The 20,380-nt window shown below is 38.7% G+C and overlaps 1 protein-coding gene across 4 annotated transcripts in view; it reads left to right on the plus strand.

Annotated features, from left to right (window-relative positions):
* The window catches only part of MTMR6 (myotubularin related protein 6), a 41,089-nt gene that overhangs the window by 13,681 nt on the left and 7,028 nt on the right, over nucleotides 1–20,380 (plus strand). For 3 of the 4 annotated variants that reach the window (XM_078446223.2, XM_078446245.2, XM_078446161.2), the window contains exons 3-14: nucleotides 1,469–1,631; nucleotides 4,214–4,371; nucleotides 4,897–5,025; nucleotides 7,992–8,126; nucleotides 8,781–8,894; nucleotides 10,309–10,441; nucleotides 11,646–11,755; nucleotides 12,184–12,309; nucleotides 15,627–15,676; nucleotides 16,108–16,308; nucleotides 18,478–18,609; nucleotides 18,696–18,822. In XM_078446223.2, the coding sequence (XP_078302349.2) occupies nucleotides 1,469–1,631; nucleotides 4,214–4,371; nucleotides 4,897–5,025; nucleotides 7,992–8,126; nucleotides 8,781–8,894; nucleotides 10,309–10,441; nucleotides 11,646–11,755; nucleotides 12,184–12,309; nucleotides 15,627–15,676; nucleotides 16,108–16,308; nucleotides 18,478–18,609; nucleotides 18,696–18,822 (1,578 nt within the window). The remainder of the gene's footprint in view (nucleotides 1–1,468; nucleotides 1,632–4,213; nucleotides 4,372–4,896; nucleotides 5,026–7,991; nucleotides 8,127–8,780; nucleotides 8,895–10,308; nucleotides 10,442–11,645; nucleotides 11,756–12,183; nucleotides 12,310–15,626; nucleotides 15,677–16,107; nucleotides 16,309–18,477; nucleotides 18,610–18,695; nucleotides 18,823–20,380) is intronic. The other variant, XM_078446192.2, reaches the window with a different exon arrangement.

The raw sequence follows: 20,380 nt of genomic DNA on the forward strand, positions 1-20,380 counted from the left end.
ATGAGTTTGAGCCCTGTGTTGGGCTTTTCACCGAGTGCAGAGCCTGCTTGGGATTCTCTGTCTCTTCTCTCTCTGCCCCTACCCTGCTTGCTCTCTTAAGTAAACATTTTAAAAAATGCTTTAAATTAATAGGAATGGTATTGAGAAAAAGAAAACTTTTTTTAGTAGCAAACAGAATATTAGAACTCATATGAGTGATAATTATATCTTTAAAATGCCATCAAGTATTGAGTTTATAGTAGAACTTTCTATTCATTCAGTCAGGAAACATTGTAAGGGAGGTGTAAGCAGTGACACCTGTATTGCTGGTTTGGTCAGATTTTAAGTTTGGATGTATAAGATATAACAGTTGAGACTTTCTTTTTCTAATTGAGCAGGGTCACTACAATGCTCCAGATACTGTGTTAGGTGCTAGAGATAGAACGTTGCTCAACTTAGCTGTGGTATTGGTCTGTATGAAGTTCCCAACATCTAGCTGGAGAAATAGACATTCACTGTATACAAGGAATTACTCGTGTTCTGAGTGCCGTGATGGAAAAGTATAGGCTGATAAGGGATAAGAAAATGGAGAGGACCTAACTTTTCCCATGGGAAAGGCCATGGGGGTTGTCAGGCTGTTTTTCTTGGTGGTGAGGTTTAAGCAAAGGCCAGAAATAATACTAGAAGTTCCTAGGTGAAGAGGCAGACCTACAGTTTGCCAGTTAGTAAGAACAACTGAGTGTGTGTGAAGGAGGTTGATGCAGAAAGGGCCCTTGTCACTCGAAGTCGATGCGGGGAGGGGCTGGAAATGAGTCTAGAACCCAGAGTCTGGGAAATGACATGACCAGATTGCTGTTTTCTAAATCATTTTTTAATAGTCATCACCTGCCCTGTAGAAGATGGATTAGAGGAAGGTAAGAGTAGGTAGGGAGAGAGCATGTAGGCGGTGACTTACAGTTACTCAGGTGAGAAACAATGGGAGCACTGCAGCTAGAGGAGTGACAGTGGACACCGAGAGAAGTAGGTTCCAGAGAGATGTAGGGGACGCGGTTGTTGGGGTCTGATGATGTATTGAATGTGCGGAGCGATGGAGAAGTATCAGAGCATAGTTCTGGCTCAGGCATTCAGTCACGAAGTCTGAGGACTTTGGTTGAAGAGGGCATTTCTTTTTTTTAATTTTTTTTTTTTTCCCAACGTTTTTTATTTATTTTTGGGACAGAGAGAGACAGAGCATGAACGGGGGAGGGGCAGAGAGAGAGGGAGACACAGAATCGGAAACAGGCTCCAGGCTCCGAGCCATCAGCCCAGAGCCTGACGCGGGGCTCGAACTCACGGACCGCGAGATCGTGACCTGGCTGAAGTCGGACGCTTAACCGACTGCGCCACCCAGGCGCCCCGAAGAGGGCATTTCTAACACGTATGCGCTCTGGAAGAGAATACGATGTTGACTTTTTTACGACGCTGATCAAATGTTTTTTTCATGCTGTAGATATTGCATCACCATATTGCCTTAGTGGAGAAACTAGCTTTGACTACTTCTGGATGCCCACTTGTGATTCAGTGCAAGAACTTCAGGATTGTGCATTTCATTGTTCCCAGAGAAAGAGATTGCCATGATATTTACAATTCCCTGCTACAACTGTCAAAACAAGGTACTGTTATGAGAGACCAAAGCTTACTTAATTTTGTGATGGATTAAATCTCATTGTTACTTTATACTTTAAGTTACTCTTGTGTGTGTGTGTTTTAATTTCAATTCTGTTAGTTAACATACAGTGAAATATTGGTTTCAGGAGTACAATTCTTTGACACATCACTTACATACTACCAGTGCTCATCACAACAAGTGCCCTCCTTAGTGCCCATCACCCACCTAGCTCATCTCCCATCCACCTCCCTCCATCAACCCTCAGTTTGTTCTCTGTCATTAAGAATCTCTTGTATGGGGCGCCTGGGTGGCTCAGTCGGTTGAGCGTCCGACTTCAGCTCGGGTCATGATCTCACACTCCGTGAGTTCGAGCCCCGCGTCAGGCTCTGTGCTGACAGCTCAGAGCCTGGAGCCTGCTTCAGATTCTGTGTTTCCCCCTCTCTCTGCCCCTCCCCTGCTCATGCTCTGTCTCTCTCTGTCTCAAAAATAAATAAAAACATTAAAAAAAAAAAAAAAAGAATCTCTTGTAGTTTGTTTCTCTCTCTTCTCTCCCCCGCTTCCCATATGTTCATCAGTTTTGTTTCTTAAATTCCACATATAGGTGAAATTATATGATATTTGTCTTTCTCTGAATGACTTATTTTGCTTAGTATAATACATTCTAGCTCCATCCACCTTGTTGCGAATGGTAAGATTTCATTCTTTTTGATGGTTGAGTAATATTACATTGTGTGTGTGTGTATATATATATATATATGTGTGTGTGTGTGTGTATATATATATATATATACACACACACACACCACATTTTCTTTATCCATTCGTCAGTCGATGGACGTTTGGGCTCTCTCCATAGTTTGGCTATTGTTGATAATGCTGCTGTAAACATTGGGGTGCATGTACCCCTTCAAATCTGTATTTTTGTATCCTTTGGGTAGATACTTTAACTCTTTTTTTTTTTTTTTTTTTTTAATTTTTTTTTTTTATTTTTGGGACAGAGAGAGAGCATGAACGGGGGAGGGGCAGAGAGAGAGGGAGACACAGAATCGGAAACAGGCTCCAGGCTCCGAGCCATCAGCCCAGAGCCTGACGCGGGGCTCGAACTCACGGACCGCGAGATCGTGACCTGGCTGAAGTCGGACGCTTAACCGACTGTGCCACCCAGGCGCCCCTCTCTTAAGTCAAGTCCTTGTGCATTCTATTCCAAAAAATTTGGCTTAGAAATAATTAGCTACTTCTGATCTGACTTGTAAGAATGGTTTCCAAAGAAGGGGTAAGAGTAAAGAAAAAATGAAGCATTTAGAGTACAGATTTTAAAAAGCATAGATTCATGTTAACGTTTTTAAAGTTTGTTGGTAGCCAACAGAACAGCTTTCTTTTTTTTTTTTTTTTTTTTTTTTTTCAAGTGGGTATCCCACAAATAAGGTATCCCAATGACTTGGAAATTGGTTGCTAAATGAGAAGTTAAGGAAGGTTGGGCTCCTTTGGTAGCAGCGGGACTCATATATTAAATCGCCCAGAGTGGAACATAAGGGAGATCACCAAAGGAGAAAGGGAGGGTGAATCCAACTTTAGTAGAGGTAGGAGTGAGAGGCATGTAGGCCCAAAAGAAGAATCCTATTACTACTTACGCCTTCAGGATCTGGAGGCTTCCTTCCCTCAACATTGACTTGAATTACATAGACCTTTCCAGGGAGACAAAGCACACTGGTTACTAAATGTACTTTTTTGTTGAACACCCGGACCGTAGTGACCTAGGAGCAGGTGTACGTACGCCCTTCTCTCCTAACACATAAAGCCTGTAGCATTTATCCCAGTGTCCCAGGTTACGCCAAATCTTACAGTAAAGATGGTTCTGTCACTTTAGGGGCTCAACGCTGTTCAGGAACAAGTGCTGTCCGGAGCTCCGTACAACCATCGCGGCTTTTGGTCGACACTGTCCTATAGGAATGTACGTGGAATGTAGCGTGGAATAGGAATGTATAGGAACGTAGCATTAGTGTTTTCATTTCACATCTCGTTTGGGAAGAGTGGTGGGTGAGAAGTGTGTACGTCATTAGAAGTTTACTTTTAAAAAGAAGTATTACACTAGGGTATGATAATATAAAAATATTATTTATTAGCTTTTGCTGATGATATAAATTGAATCTCAGATTGATATCCCTTTAGATATAATCGTGTGAATTAACAAACTGAGAAAATATTCAGTTCAAATATGTTCAGGTATTAGTTATCTCTTTGAAAATTTTAAAGGAAAAATGAAGGGATAAAACTGAAAAACTGTTGGGGTGCCTGGGTGGCTCCGTCGGTTAAGCGTCCGACTTCGGCTCAGGTCGTGATCTCACAGTTCGTGGGTTCCAGCCCCGCGTCGGGCTCTGTGCCGACAGCTCAGAGCCCGGAGCCTGCTTTGGATTCTGTGTCTTCCTCTCTCTCTGCCCCTCCCCGGCTCACACTCTGTCTTTCTCTCTCTCAAAAATAAATAAACGTTAAAAAAAAACAACAACTGAAAAACTGTTATTTGTAGAATTTTAACTATAAATCCTATAATAGTAGCAGCTTAACATTTATGTGTTTTGTATACTACAGCAAAATATGAAGATCTCTATGCATTCTCTTACAATCCCAAACAAAACGATTCGGAGCGACTCCGAGGCTGGCAGCTCATTGACCTTGCCGAGGAATATAAGAGGATGGGAGTGCCAAATTCAAACTGGCAGCTGTCTGATGCCAACCGAGAATACAAGGTAACTTAGCGACCTTTTTTTTTAAGTTTTTATTTAAATCCCAGGTAGTTAACATACAGTGTAATATTAGTTTCAGGTGTACAACACAGTGACTCAACACTTCTTTACAACACCGGGGGCTCCTCACAAGTGCCGTCCTTGACCCCCATCACCTGTGTAACCCTTCCCCCCCCCTTCCCCTCCGGTAACCATCAGTTTGTTCTCCGTAAAGAGTCTGTTTCCTGGCTTGTCTCTCACTGTCTCTCTTTTTTCCCCTTTGCTCATTTGTTTCGTTGCTAAATTCGATGTACGAGTGAAATCATGCGGTATTTGTCTTTCTCTGATTTACTTCGACGTAGCAACCTTTTGGGAGAAATTCAGAAAATGTTAGTCCCAGAGCCCGAGAGTGTCCCAGCGGCAAGTTGTCTGTCCGTATGTGTACCGCACTTGCATTTAATAAGTTTGAAAGTTTTTTGAAGGTGGTTTTCAACCTCATGGTTTTTGAATGGTGAGAAGAATGGTTATGTTTCACTTGTTTTTTTACAGATTTGTGAAACTTACCCCAGAGAACTTTATGTTCCCCGAATAGCAAGTAAACCAATAATTGTTGGTAGTTCCAAGTTCCGGAGCAAGGGAAGATTCCCAGTTCTTTCCTACTATCATGAACATAAAGAGGTAAGAAAAGGTTTTCTTTTTTCTTTTGTTAATTTACAAACGACGTGTAACCCCTCTTCAGGTTTAAGCACCCTAAAGAGCACTTGCTTTTACATCAAGAGATCATTATTATAACGTTGCTGATAGGGAACTCTGGGTTACGTTTTTGAAAGACAAAAGTAGCCTGAAATACAGAACCTTTCCTACTTGTCATGTTTCTTTCCTCTCCCGCCCTCCTTCAGTCTTTCCTTCCTTCTCATAGGGACCTGAAAGTACTAGGATTAAGGCACAGATAGGTTCTTCTTTCCTGTGGTTCTCTTTTCATCCTGCGTGTATTGGGGGAAACCACAGTCTTGAGAAGCCAGCTAAGAAAAGAAGAAAACCAAGGGTATTTCAGGCTCTCAGTTTTTGTAGAAAGCTCTTCAAACAGAAGGATTCTGCAATATGAAGAGGGGGAGGAGGCATCTTTGTACTGAGATGCTGTAATAGGGATTGCCCATTACCGCAGAGTTTTCTTTGTAGCTTGTAATAGTAGGCCCCGAGGTACTATGTGTTAGATGCTTCATATGCATGAAATCCCCACGACAATCTGGTAAGTTAGCCTCTACTAACTACCTGTAACTTTCAGATGGGGAGACTATCAGAGTAAACCACTTTTCCTAGATCTAACAGCTAGTAAGTTGGGGAGTCCCATGCCACTTCTGACTCCCAGTCCTTTGTGACCTGATTGTTTCTCCTCAGGAAGCTTTTAGAATCTGCTTTTCCCCCTAGTGTTCTGAAATTTCACAGTGAGGTGCTTTGGCGTGTTTTTAAAAATTCTCTTTGGGAACTCGCTTTGGGGAAATTACTTCTCCATTTCTTTAGTAACTTCCTGTCTTCTTTTACTTTCCTTTGTACGTGTGTGTGTGTGTGTGTGTGTGTGTGTGTGTGTGTGTGTGTTGGCAAATGGGCTAATGGGCTTCTGTAAACTTCCGTTTTTCTTCATTTTCTCTCCTATTTTCCATCTCTATTTTTTACATTTCCTCGACTTCGTTTCTAGTCCACTTCTTTATTTTTGCTATACTATATTTAAATCTAAGAACTCTTTTGTATTTCCTGAACTTTTTAGACACTTTTCTTGGCCGTGATGACTGGGTTCTCTGAAGATATTATTTTGCTTCCCACATTAGTTGTCTGTGGCTCAGAGTTCCTTTTTTCTGTTTATTTTTTTGTTTGTTTTTCATGCCTTTCAGAATACCTGATTCTTAGCTGCCCTCTCATATTTAAAAGTGGGGTACTACAAAGCTGTTCAGAAGTTTGTGTGCATGTGTGATCTCTATCTTTGGATTCTTTCTGGGGTTTTTTTGTAATTATTTTTTAATGTTTGTTTATTTTTGAGAGAGAGAGACAGAGTGTGAGCAGGGGAGGGGCAGAGAGAGAGGGAGACACAGAATCCAAAGCTGGCTCCAGGCTCTGAGCCGTCTGCACAGAGCCCGACGTGGGGCTTGAACTCACGAGCTATGAGATCAGGTCCTGAGCTGAAGTCGGATGCTCAACTGACTGAGCCACCCAGGTGCCCCGCCCCCCCCAACCGCCCCATCCTCCTGTTTTTTGAGGGTTACACCCACAGCTGTGCCTATTGTCCAGAGTCTTGGGGTTAATCCTTTTCATAGGATAAACTTTGTCTTCAGGGTGAGGGAAGATGTGGGAGCCTTAACTAGTCCCCATACAGATATTCAGCCAGTTCTATTTTCAGTTATACTCTGGGTCAAGCTTTCAGAGGTAAATCAGAGGTAAATTTTGCTGCTCAGAATACTTGGTTCTTGTGGACTTATAACAACTTGGCAGCTTTCTTTGTTCCAGTAAATTGGTTATTACTTATCAATTTGCTTTCATTTACTGAAATTTTATTAATATTTCTACTGTACTTTTCTCTTTTCCATTCTCTTTGATTTTTTGATTTTATACATTTTAGATGTCTTTATTAGAATTTTAGTTCAATTTTAGAAGGGAACCAGAGGTAAAAGGTAAAACTTTAAACAGAAATTCTCAATCTACTCTTCATAACAAAGTCGTAGGGAGTTATGACTGGGTATGGCCTCTATTTGACACACCCACATTTGTATACAGTATTTATTGGAAAGCTTGGCTGAAAATAGATATTCAGTGCCCAATTTAACAAATCAGAAAGTGTGTCTGAAAAGAATGTTGTAAAGCAGTCCTCATTTTCTTCTATTTTATTAGATTCTCATGGTTTTATGTATGAATTTAAAATATGTGAATGTGTGAATTTATGTTACTCTTTTTCCTTCATGTTAAACACTGTGGTTGGAATGTTGGGTCGGGTTAAGTTGGAGTTGGTATGGATGAGATTGGAGAAAAAGTATATGGGTCTAAATCTTTCAATCTTTCTTTAAGACTTTAAAATGTCTAATCCAACATTCACTACTTCTTACAGATATGTTTGCCCTCCTAGATTGACTATGTTTTAACTCAAATTTAAACTGAAACTCATTTTTCTTACTTTATGTCTCATTTTATATTAAGATCTGATTTCTCAGTAGAGATCTAAAAGCTTTGGGAAAGTAAAAGCTCAAATGTTGCTATTTTTAAAAATTTTGTTCTACCTTTATTGACTAATCTCCTACTTGAACTTGAGTTCAAAGTATTTTATAATCTAGAGCATAGAATGCAAGTATCTTAGTAGGTTACATGATAGAGAATTGACCAAGTGTTGCTTCTTAGAATTTAGGAATTTTTCATCAAACTAGGCAAGGAAGCATTTCAGTTTCTTACTAGAAGAAAATATTGGGAAAATTTACATAACACCAAGATATTAAAAAAAGCGTTTAATTCTAATAGTATTTTAGAGTTAACATCTTCTAATTGTCTTGCCATCTTTTAAACAGATTACACGTTTGATTTTAACTTTTGTTTTTCTTTTAAGCATTTTTTAGACATGTTTTAGACATCTCTGAATAATCTGTTTTCTGTCCTTTTAAAATTAGGCTGCCATTTGTCGATGTAGTCAGCCACTATCAGGATTCAGTGCCAGGTGCCTGGAGGATGAACATTTGCTTCAAGCCATTAGTAAAGCCAACCCAGTCAATCGCTATATGTATGTAATGGATACCAGGCCCAAAGTACGTGTCTTGAATACAGTACAGTCTGTTTGTTTCGTTATCTTTGTTACTTTAATTAGTGAGATTTGATCTAATTGCCCATAATCGACCTATCTGAATCCTAGTTTTAAAGTAACTGAGGCTAATGATACTGAGGAAAGCAGCCTTTAAAAGGATGCCAGGTTAGGAGACTTGTTTCCCAGATGTGTGATTTCTTATGTCTTTTGATTTATATGTAAATTTAGAAAAGCTGAACTTTATATTGAGAGCTCTTGTTGATGTGTAAGTCTTATGTTATTGTGAAGAAATATTAAATAGTATGTGTGTTGTGAAAAATTAGAAAATCTTACTAAATTTTTTTGGTAGAATTTTTAATTGTCAAAATACTTTTTGTTAAAATAATGGGCCTTAATTGAAATATTCAAGAAAATAAGGAAAATAGTGAGTTCAACTTAAGAAACATTGAACTAGAGAATTATAAATAGTAAACAGGAAACGGTTGTTCCGTTAGGCATCTATAATGTTAGGTTAAATTTTTATCATTGGGCCAAATGTCAGAATCCCTTTTCCTTTTTATAAACACCGTTAAACAACTAATGCATATTGGATCCTGAAACTAAAGTAATTAAAATCCTCAATGGTAATAGCTAACATCACTTTTAATTTTTATTATAGCATCGCATGCAGAGCTGGTGGGCTACACAAAAGGACATTGGCAGAATTATAGTGAGGATTTCTTCAAAAATCTGGAATGATGAGAAAATAAGAGAAAGCGATGAGAAAAAGCGAGTGAGCGATATAGAACACGATTTTAGGCAGTTTTGTTGAAAGGAACGGTAGTTGTTCTAGAAGTTATTCTCATCATTGTGCATTCTCACAAAAGATAATGGAAGAAACAGAAGATTAATTTGAAGATTAATTTGAGTAAATTAAGAAATATTAAAAATTAGAAATTGATAATTTGATCTTTTATCTTAACAAGAAAAGACGTTCTTAGAAGTCTGGAATGTTGGTGATATCGTAAGACAAATTTTATTTTACTTCCTTGTTTCACCTAGGTGGGTTCATAGGTCAGAACTACTTTTAGATGATATTAGATATAAACGATTGTTGTAACACAAGACTTTCTGAATATGAGGCCTGAGGGCAATCTGTTCCTCAGGACCTTATACCTCTCATTTGTATAATTGACTTCCACACAGAAAACAGGCCTCTCTCTTTGTTTTGTTATACTAGTTAAACTTGAGTAGTGATGTGGAAGCATTTTAATCTCTGACTCTCACCTGATGAACTCAAATTTAAGTAGTAATAATGTGGAAGCGTTTTACTATCTAACTTTCAGCTTAGGTGCGGAATCACCAGTGAGCCAGCAGTTAGAATTGAACTGTTCTCATTACCAAACTGGGCCCCCATCCACTGGATGAAAAGCTACTTTTTCTTTCGATTTAGGTTTTGTTTCATCCAAGTTGATAAGAATACTTAGTAAACAGTAATAATGTGTAATACGAAATCCTACTCTGGAAGAATGAAAACATGCCAAATCTTAAATGAGCTTCTACATTTGATCTAGTGACCAAAGACATTGGGCCTACTGGCAGTCTGTTTTCTCCTTAGTTTGGCCCAGTTCTTGGAGATGTATCAGGCTCGTGGATTACATGCCATGGTATGTACCATGTGGGCCTCCAGTAATCTCTAACGTGGAGGACCTCGAATAACCTGACGTGCATTTCAGATCTGATTCTTCAGGGTCCCTGTGGCTCTCCGATGGTCAAGGGCTCCACAGGCTTGCTCTGAAGTGGGTCTCATTCATTCTGCAACAGAAAAACTTCCCAGCTCTGCTCATCTCTGAATCATTTAGGATTCAGATAAGAGATATTTCTTTCTTCTTCTAAATTTTGAAATACTGCAAATGTATGGAAAACCGACTACAAACATAAGTGAATTAGTTTCATAAATTATTTGTGGGGAACTTCTTGTCTGAACTTTCCATTATATAGCAGTCGTGTTGTTAGTGGCCCTCTTTACTGTTAATAACGTATGTGACACTTTTATTCATTAAAAAATGGTAGCATATTCAGTTTTAAAGTGTTCTTTAAACTCTCTGGTAAAATACGATTCATTTAGTGCTTTCATGATGTTTTGGTGAACTAAATTAAAAGGTAAAAGCTATTTATCTCTAAATTTCTAAAATTTTAAATTTTAGCTGAATGCAATGGCCAACAGAGCAGCTGGAAAAGGTTATGAAAATGAAGACAACTATTCTAATATTAGATTTCAGTTTGTTGGAATTGAAAATATTCATGTCATGCGGTCCAGCCTTCAGAAGTTATTGGAAGGTACGAATTATTGCTTGCCTTGGAGGCAACTTTGTCTAATAGAAATATAATGCTAGTCCAATTATAAAATTTAAAATTAGGGTAATTTAAAATTTTCCTATACATTCAAAAATGTAAAAAAGTTGAAATTAATTTTAGCAATGTACTTATTTAACCTAATACATTAAAAACATTGTGTTAACATGTAATCAGTATAAAAATTAGTAATGACACATTTTAGGTGTTTTTTTTTTTTAAAGTCTTAGAAATTGACTAGTGTGTATTTTACACTCTTACAGTGCATCTCAGTTTGGACAAAACATATGCCAATAGCCAGATTCAGGTAGATAGCGGCTCCTATATTGGACAGCAAAGTTCTAATGGTGTTACAGAAATTGCGATTGTTAGATTGATTAATTGATGATAGTAATGCTCTATTTAAGTACTAAGGTGTCTTTCCAGTCATGGTGTGGAATTTTTTTTTTTTTTTTTTTTAAATTTTTTTTCAACGTTTTTTATTTATTTTTGGGACAGAGAGAGACAGAACATGAACGGGGGAGGGGCAGAGAGAGAGGGAGACACAGAATCGGAAACAGGCTCCAGGCTCCGAGCCATCAGCCCAGAGCCTGACGCGGGGCTCGAACTCACGGACCGCGAGATCGTGACCTGGCTGAAGTCGGATGCTTAACCAACTGCGCCACCCAGGCGCCCCTCATGGTGTGGAATTTTAAAAATTAAAATATCAGGGGCGCTGGGATGGCTCAGTTGGTAAAATGTCCAACTCAGGATTTCGACTCCAGGTCATGATCTCATGGTTCGTGAGTTCAAGCCCTGCACTGGTCTGCACTGGCAGTGCGTAGATAGCCTGTTTGGGATTCTCTCTCTCCCTCTTTCCCTGCCCCTCCCTGACTCGTGCTCGCTTGCTCGCTCGCTCTCTCTCAAAAATAAACTTAAAATTCTTTAATGAAAAAAAAAATCAGACTAAAATTAAACACTTTGTACTTAAGTTTTTTTGAGAGGAGATTGGAGCTTTACTTAAGCATGAAGAATGACAGAAAAACATACCCCCAAAATCCATTATTGAGCTTCTCCTAGCATCTTTTCATTTATAGAGTCCTTTTTATTTTGTCCTCTTCTTTTTTTCATTTAACTCAGAGAGAGCTTGAGGAGGAAAAGTGGAGACTGTAGCCTCATTCTAATTGAAAATTTTTTCCTTCTTTTCTAGTTAATGGTACCAAAGGGCTTTCTGTCAGTGATTTCTACTCTGGTTTGGAGAGCTCAGGATGGCTTCGCCATATCAAAGCTGTTATGGATGCAGCAATCTTCTTAGCCAAAGTAACTCTTCTTTTCTCATATTTGGTTTGGGGGTTTATACTGGTTGGGAAGGAATACATTTATTCTGTTGGGACCTGGTATCTTTTCCAGTCAGATAAGTTTTATTACGTGTTACCTCCTTAATGAGGCTTCCTTTCATTTGAGCTTTAAAAGATCACGTGGCACTTCATGTAGGGACTTAAAAAGAAATCCCCAGATACTTTGACACAGCGGTTTTGGTTTTGGTTTTTGTCGGTATGCTTTGTGTTTTTATTGTGTTTTGCCTTTTTTTTTTTTTTTCTTTTTGGAAATTATGCCGTGACATTACCATTGCAATCCTTGCTCTTCTGTGAAATGCAATACTTGCTAGTGTCGTTTTTAAATAGAACTTAATTGATGTCACTAAAATGTATTCTGCTGTAATCTAAGTATGTGACCTTTCTTTCCAGGCAATAACGGTTGAAAGTGCAAGTGTGTTGGTACATTGTTCTGATGGTTGGGATAGGACGTCCCAGGTCTGTTCCCTTGGCTCTCTCTTACTGGATTCCTACTACAGGACAATCAAAGGATTCATGGTAAGGAGTGATTTGGCTGGACCAGTGATTCTCAAATAGGAGTGATTTTGTCTTCCCAGGAGACATTTGGCCATGTTAGGAGACAGCTTTGATTGTTACAGAGAAAAGGATTTAACTAACATTTAGCTGGTAGAGGCCCAGGATGCTGCTCATACTCTATACCACATAGGACAGCACCTGCAGCAAAGAATTTTCTGGCTTAAAATATATATAGTGCTGAGTTTCAAAAACCTTGAATCAGACTGATTTCAATTTGTGCCACCTCTTTGAAAACGAGTTTCAAATTAATTAATTAATTTTAATTTGTAGAGAGGGAGCAAGCTTGAGAAGGGAGGGAACAAAGGATTTGATGCAGGCTCTGTGCTGACAGGCTGACAGCAGCAAGCCCAATGCAGAGCTTGAACTCAGGAACCACAAGATCATGACCTGAGCTGAAGTCGGACACTCAACCGACTGAGCCACCCGGTGACCCAACAACTTTTAAATTTAATAGTTGTTTCCTAAAATGTTATAGTAGAAATATTCAGTATTTTCTCCCTCATTTTTATCTAACTAATATGAGTGATATAGTAAAACAAGGCACAAATAAGAGTACTTAAAAATTATTTTTTAGGTGTGCCTGGGTGGCTCAGTCGGTTGAGCATCCGACTTCGGCTCAGGTCAAGATCTCGCAGTTCGTGGGTTTGAGCCCCACGTTGGGCTCTATCGTGACAGCTCAGAGCCTGAAGCCTGCTTCAGATTCTGTGTCTCCCTTTTTCTCTGCCCCTCCCCTGCTTGCACTCTCTCTTCCTCTCTCTCTGTCTCAAAAATAAATAATGAAAACATTAAAAAAAATTATATTCTAGAGGAAACTTTCTGTTGAAAACTCCTTTATTTGTTAATTGTAATTACGCATTAGGAAGCATGTTTTATATCTGAAGATTAAATTTCTAGTTGAATAGATTTTCTTTGTTATTTTTTTTATTTTTATTTCTTTATGTTTACTTATTTTTGAGAGACTGGGAGAGACAGAGTACCAGCAGGGGAGAGGCAGAGAGAGGGAGACACAGAATCCAAAGCAGGCTCCAGGCTCTGCACTGTCAGCACAGAGCCTGATGCGGGGCTCGAACCCACAAACCACGAGCTCATGACCTGAGCTGAAGTTGGATGCTTAACCGACTGAGCCCCCCAGGCGCCTCTAGGTTTTCTGCTCTGTGAAGCTAAAGCCCTGGCTCCTGTTTTTTGTCTTTTAACGTGATTAGATTTTCAAAATTTGCATCTTAACTCATGGCAAGTAAAGTAAATGAAGCGAAGGTAGAAAGTTGTCATTAGTTAGAATTATTAAACGTAGTGCCATCTTTAAGACAGAGGGAAGTTCACCATCACCAGATCCCTTTCAGCACCATTATTTGGTGGCACTAACATACCGAATCTGGGATAGGCTGAATGGAAGTGCTCCTGATAAAATTATGTGCAGCTTACCTTGAGAGTGTAAGGTGAGGAATATTTTCTGTGCCATGTCTGGCTTTAATTGTTTGCTAGACATTCAAATGAAGTCATGTGATAAATGCCCTGGGACAGAGTGAGAGCTTCCCAGGCAAAAGGAGCAATGAGAACCAAAGCATAGATCCGTTAGCTGACTGCAGGTATGCGTGATGACTGGGGCTCAGGGTGTCAGAGTGGGCTACTTGGGTGCAGAAGAATATAGTGAGATGAAAGCCTCAGGAAGAGAAGACTGAAATTTGACCTTCACCTTCTTTGGGTAGTGAGAGCCATTAACGGGCTTTAAATAGAGGGAACAGTAACTTGCTTAGATCTTTGTAAAAAGGTGGCTTGGTGTCTTCCAGGTGGAGGGGAGTGGATGATGGAGGGCAGGAGACCAGTGTAGAAACTGGTAAGCTAACTCAGAAGAGAAAAGACAGCCAGGAGTAGGGCAGTCCCACACAGATACAAGAGGGTGGGGTTCAACCTCCAGGAATATTGAGAAAGTAGAGTCGTAAGAATTGCTCCTGGGTTAAATGTGCGGTAGAAGAGAGGAGGCCCCTTCCCGGATGATTTTCCAGATCTGGGCTCAGTTGCCAGGATGGATGGTGCTGCTGTCTTGCTCTTTCTACTGAGAGAAACCGATGACTAAGTTTCATGAGAAAGACACTGAGTGAAGTTTTAGATGTGGGTGTGGAGAGGAAAGGCAGAGGGCCTGCAGTAAAATTTGGGGCTCCAGCCTGAAGACCATTTGCCTGCGGTCACACAAGTGTGGAAGTGGCAAAGCTAGGATTTGAACCCATGCAACATGGCTCCAGAAACTGCATCTTTCCCCATCACATTACATGGCCTTCTGGAGAGACTTAAAACAAAATCAGAGAAGCTAAATGTGGCAGTTTTAATACTGAAAATGTACTTGGTGATTAGATAATGAAATTACGTGGTATACTAAGAAGATACGTTACATAGATTAGACTGAAAAAAATCAGAAGCCTGTCTCTTCAGTAGAGTTGTGACAGAGAAAACAGATAAAGACCGTTCATTCGAGAGGTTGATATCAACATTTGAATTTGAATATAAACTTTTCATTGCTCTCTCTCTCTCTCTGTCTCTCCCCGTCTCCCTCTGTGTGTGTATGTGTGTGTGTGTGTGTGTGTGTGTGTGTGTGTGTGTGTGTGTGTATATTTTTTTTTTTTGGTAAGCACCATATAAGTAATGTACAATAAGCCAAAAGGTTTAAAACATATATCCCAGTCTACCACCCACAGTTAACCACTGTTACCATTTTGATTTATATTTTCTTAGTTTTTTTACTATGCAGATATTACACATAAAAATGTAAATGTACTAGTGCTTTATAACATGTACTTTTCATTTAAAATGTAATAGATACAACTGAAGTGATTAAGTCACAGGACTACCGTTTCTTTTATGCATCATTTTTACTCTTTGTTAAACCAACCCCTAATCCAGGTTCTTTCTATATTTTGCCTATAATTAAACAAAAATTTGGGGGCGCCTGGGTGGCTCAGTTGGTTGAACGTCTCACTTCGGCTCAGGTCATGATCTCGCGGTTCATGGATTCAAGCCCTGCATCGGGTTCTGTGCTGAGAGCTCAGAGCCTGGAGCCTGTTTCAGATTCTGTGTCTCCCTCTTTCTCTGCCCCTTCCCTGCTCACGCTCTGTCTCTCTGTCTCCAGAATAAATAAACATTAAAAAACTTAAAAAAAAAACTGTTCTGTTTGCAACCATAAGTTGAAAGGGTAAATGCTGTTATTAAAATAATAGTTTTTAATCCATTTTAAACAAAAGAAATTGAAAGTAGTTGTAAATTGCATTTTACTTTTTCTTATTAAGGTTTTAATAGAAAAGGATTGGATCTCTTTTGGACATAAGTTTTCAGAGAGGTGAGTCATACTTTTACACTTACATATTTTGTAAAATTAATAAAGCTATTTTAGAGTGCCAGAATATTTCTGTTCTTCATGAGCTCACATGTCCAGAAGCAGGTGAGAGTGCTGTTTTTTGTATGAAAACTGATTTAATTTTTTTCTGTTACTTCTTTCAATTCTCATACCTTTGTTAATTTTTATGGCAATTCATTACCTTCCTTCTGTCTGGATTGTGGTACTTAGAAGATAACATACCCTTTAAAGTTGTGGTTGAAAAACTCAGGTTTAAATTGCTTTAATAAAAAATATATATATATACTTTTTTAATGCCAATATCACAAAGTTTTTGGTTCGTGTGTTTGTGTGTGTGTTTAAATTTAATAATACCTGAACACTTGTCTTCTCTCAGAGGCATTTTCAAAAGCTTGTACTTTCTGGGGGGTTAGGTGTGGCCATTTGGATGGTGACCCAAAGGAAGTCTCACCGGTGTTTACTCAGTTCTTGGAATGTGTGTGGCATTTGACCGAACAGTTTCCACAAGCCTTTGAATTCAATGAAGCGTTTCTCCTTCAGATCCATGAACATATTCATTCATGCCAATTTGGAAACTTCCTTGGAAATTGTCAGAAGGAAAGAGAAGAACTCAAGTAAGATGGTTTGCTTCAAATGGACTGGTTTTTTTTCCTACTTAGCTGAGGTCTAACATAGGTCATGGTTGAACATAATAAAATAACTTGACAGTTTGTAATAGAACTGAATTTTATTGTCTGTATTTCCGAAGCTAAGTACTTTCTGAAGATCCTTCACATCCTCAAGTTAATAGTAAAAACACATTTAAAAAATTTGTTTTGAAATGTGGCATACACGTGGAAAAGTACATATAGCTTAAGTGCGAAGCTCAGCACATCTAAAACTCATCCATCCATGTAACCAGCACCTAGAACAAGAAGTATTGCCAACACCCTGGAAACCCCCTTCATGTTCCTTTCTAGTCTGAATATATATTTAGAACAGAAAAGCCTTACACTATTTCATTTCCTACAAAGTATTGATCACTAAGCTTAAGGTTTGGTAAAGAATTTTACAACTGTTGGTTTTAAGGTAAGATGAGGCTTTATATTTCTTGCATTTCTTTTTCTTTAATAATTTTATTTGGGGGGCGGGGGGTGGGGTGGCGCACCTGGATGGCTCAGTTGGTTAAGCATCTGACTTCAGCTCAGGTCATGATCTCATGGTTTGTGAGTTCGAGCCCCACATCGGGCTCTGTGCTGACAGCTCCGAGCCTGGAGCCTGCTTCGGATTCTGTGTCTCCCTTTCTCTGCCCCTCTTTCGCTCACGCTCTTTCTCAAAAATAAACAAAAAATAATAATTTTTTAAAAATTATTTTGAAAGTTTATTTATTTAGAGGGAGAAAAAGAGAGAGCATGCAGTTGCTCACGGGAGGGGCAGAGAGAGAGAGAGAGATAAAGAGAGAGAATCCCAAGCAGGCTCCTTGCTGTCATCACAGAGCCCAACGTGGACTCTGTCCCACGAACCGTGAGATCATGACCTGAGCCAAAATTAAGAGTTGGACACTCAGCTGATGAGCCACCTGGTGCCACAGTTCTCACATTTCTAAGCAGACAATTGTTTGGGAAAAATATGTTAGCTATAGTGTGTCTGTCCCTGAATTGGGTCTCCTATCTGTTCTTTCCTAACCAGTCTTTGGGAGTAGGGGTTTCTGGCTAGATTTTGATGCAAAGGAGATGTGGGATAAGGCCGTGAGAAGTTCTTACATTTTTTTTAGGTTGAGTTTCTGCGTTTAGGTTTCTTACAAGCCAATAAAGAGCAGGTATAGATTCTTGCGTATCCAAGGACGAGAGAAGCTAAGTCTGATAGTAATTTGAAGACAGCCACACACTCTCACTCTCAACCAACTCAAAAGCAGAACTGAGAGCACGTGGAAGATTCTAAAGATGTGTGAAAGGAATTGCAGCTGAAATCAAGTATGACAGAGATGAACAAATCAAAGACCATTAAGACTCGAGCTCCACGCTGTGGTAATTCAGTTTATCACAATTTGGAGCAGATGATGCTGAGTACAGAGCTATTTTAGGAAAAACTGCCCTCAGTTAGTGCCAAACATCCTGTCAAAAAGGAAGATGGTAGTAAAAGCATGTATTTCCTATTAGTCTTTCTCTAAGAACTTACCCGTCTTAGGGATCATAGAAAAATGAGCAAACTCTCCCCTTTTCCCTGTACTCCTATCTATTTTATGTTTATTTCGTAAACGTACCATCTAAACCATTCTACTCTTTATCCACTTACTTCACCTAACGTATTCTTAAAATTGCAATATAATTGGTGTGTTTTTACTGTTGAATAACGACTTGATTTTTCCCAATTCCCTTTTATTGTACTCATTCCCACTTAAATTTGTCCCTGCTCCGCAATTACTTGTACTACGGCCCCTATGGAGGGTTAAAAGAATGAGGCAAAGAGTGATACAAGTATCTTACTCTGTATACATGTGTATAGTGATTTGAGATAGGTGTCACAGAGACCACGTTTACGAAGTTGTGGGAGTTGAAAGGAATCTCTTAACGTGTATGGTTGTGAGAGAAATGGTAGACCTGTGTTATGTTCAAAGAGACATGGTTTTATTTCATGATTATGAGTGGAAAGGGAGAATACAGAATGCAGAGACAAGGTGAGGTTAGACTGTGACTAGAAGGAAAAATTAAAACTGCAATCTACTTGGGAAGGAATTGCCTGATCTATAAAAAAGGATTATTAGCATCTGTGAGAAAGCTCTTTGTTTTTCTCGTTACACCAAGGTTAAAGGAGAAGACTTACTCCCTGTGGCCTTTTCTCCTGGATGACCAGAAGAAGTACTTAAATCCTCTCTACACTTCCAAATCTCCAAAATTTACAGTTTTGGAGCCAAATACAGTATCTTTCAATTTTAAGTAAGTTGGCATCATTGAGGTATTTATACTTGTTTTTTTTTCAAACACAATTTATTGAGCTGTTGTTTTTTGGTTTTGTCCTAAAGGTTTTGGAGAAACATGTACCACCAATTTGACCGAACAATGCATCCTAGACAGTCTGTGTTTAATATAATTACGAATATGAATGAGCAAAATAAGCAGTTAGAGAAAGATATTAAAGACTTAGAATCTGTAAGTATTCTGAAGTGTCTTAATATAATACATTTGGAATATTAAGTTAGTTTATTTCCTTACGTTGGAAGTGTAAATTGGTATGTAGAAACCTCTTAAGTTTGAATTGCTTTCCCTGAATTTTAATGTTGAAATACTAATACTGTACAGCTGATGTACAATATCTGAAGACCCTTGAACAACATGGGTTTGAAATACACAGGTCCACTTATAAGTGGATTTTTTTTGTTACAAATACAGCACAGTACTGTAAATATACTTTCTCTTCCTTATGCCTTTCTAAATAACATTTTCTTTTCTCTAGCTTACTTTATTGTGAGAATATAGTATATAATACATTGTAACATACAAAATATGTATCAGTTGACTGTTTATGCTACTGATAAGGATTCCAGTCAATGGTAGGCTATTAGTAGTTATGTTTTGGGGGAGTCAGAAGTTACATGTGGGTTTTTGGTTGCAGGGAGGTTTGGTTCCTTCAACCCCTGTGTTGTTCAGGGGTCATCAGAAAAGTAGAGATATGAACGTAATAAATATTGGGGTATCTTTCACGCTTTTTGAGATTTTAATATTTATCATACCTCAGCACTTTTTTTTTTTTTTTTTTTAATTTTTTTTTTTTTTTCAACGTTTATTTTATTTTTGGGACAGAGAGAGACAGAGCATGAACAGGGGAGGGACAGAGAGAGAGGGAGACACAGAATCGGAAACAGGCTCCAGGCTCCGAGCCATCAGCCCAGAGCCCGACGCGGGGCTCGAACTCACGGACCGTGAGATCGTGACCTGGCTGAAGTCGGACGCTTAACCGACTGCGCCACCCAGGCGCCCCAGCACTTTTTTTTTTTTTAAAGAAATGAAATGGGATATATTTGAAGATCCTGTATACTTCTGCTCAGCCCATCCCCACATAATTTGGGCGGAATTTAGCGTTAATTATTCCTGTGCATATTTTTATACTTCTGTCTGTCTTTTTATTCAGAATTTATAAGACTGTTTTATATGATTTAAAATATTATTTTTAATATTTATTAAAAAATACAAAAGAATATATTTTCTAATAAGGTATAAAAGTAACAGGCAACATGATTGCACATGTACCCTTGACCCGGCTTGAGGAGCTGCACGTTTTAAAAGTATATAAAGGTTGTTATATCGTCATGCTTCATTTTAGTCGACATTGTTTGAAATTTATCCATGTTGATACATGTAGCTTTAATTCGTTTTATTATTAACTACTGTATAATATTCTCTTACATGCATATATCACAGTCTCTCCATTCAGCTACTGCAGAACATTTCATTTGTTTTCAGTTTTGGATTTCCATGATCACAAATGAAGTTGAATGACTTTTCATATATATGCCGGCCATTTGGTTTTCCCTTTTCTGTGAATGGCCTGTTCCAACCTCCACTCATTTTTCTGTTGGCATATTTGCCTTTTCCTTATTGATCCGTAAGGGTTCTTTATATACCAGATGCTAATTCTTTGTTTCATATCTATCTATCTATCTATCTATCTATCACAAGTGGCATCATTTAGTCCATTTTTGTCTTTTCC

Source organism: Panthera onca, chromosome A1, assembly GCF_046562875.1.
Source record: "Panthera onca isolate mPanOnc1 chromosome A1, mPanOnc1 haplotype 2, whole genome shotgun sequence".
NCBI classification, from domain to species: domain Eukaryota; kingdom Metazoa; phylum Chordata; class Mammalia; order Carnivora; family Felidae; genus Panthera; species Panthera onca.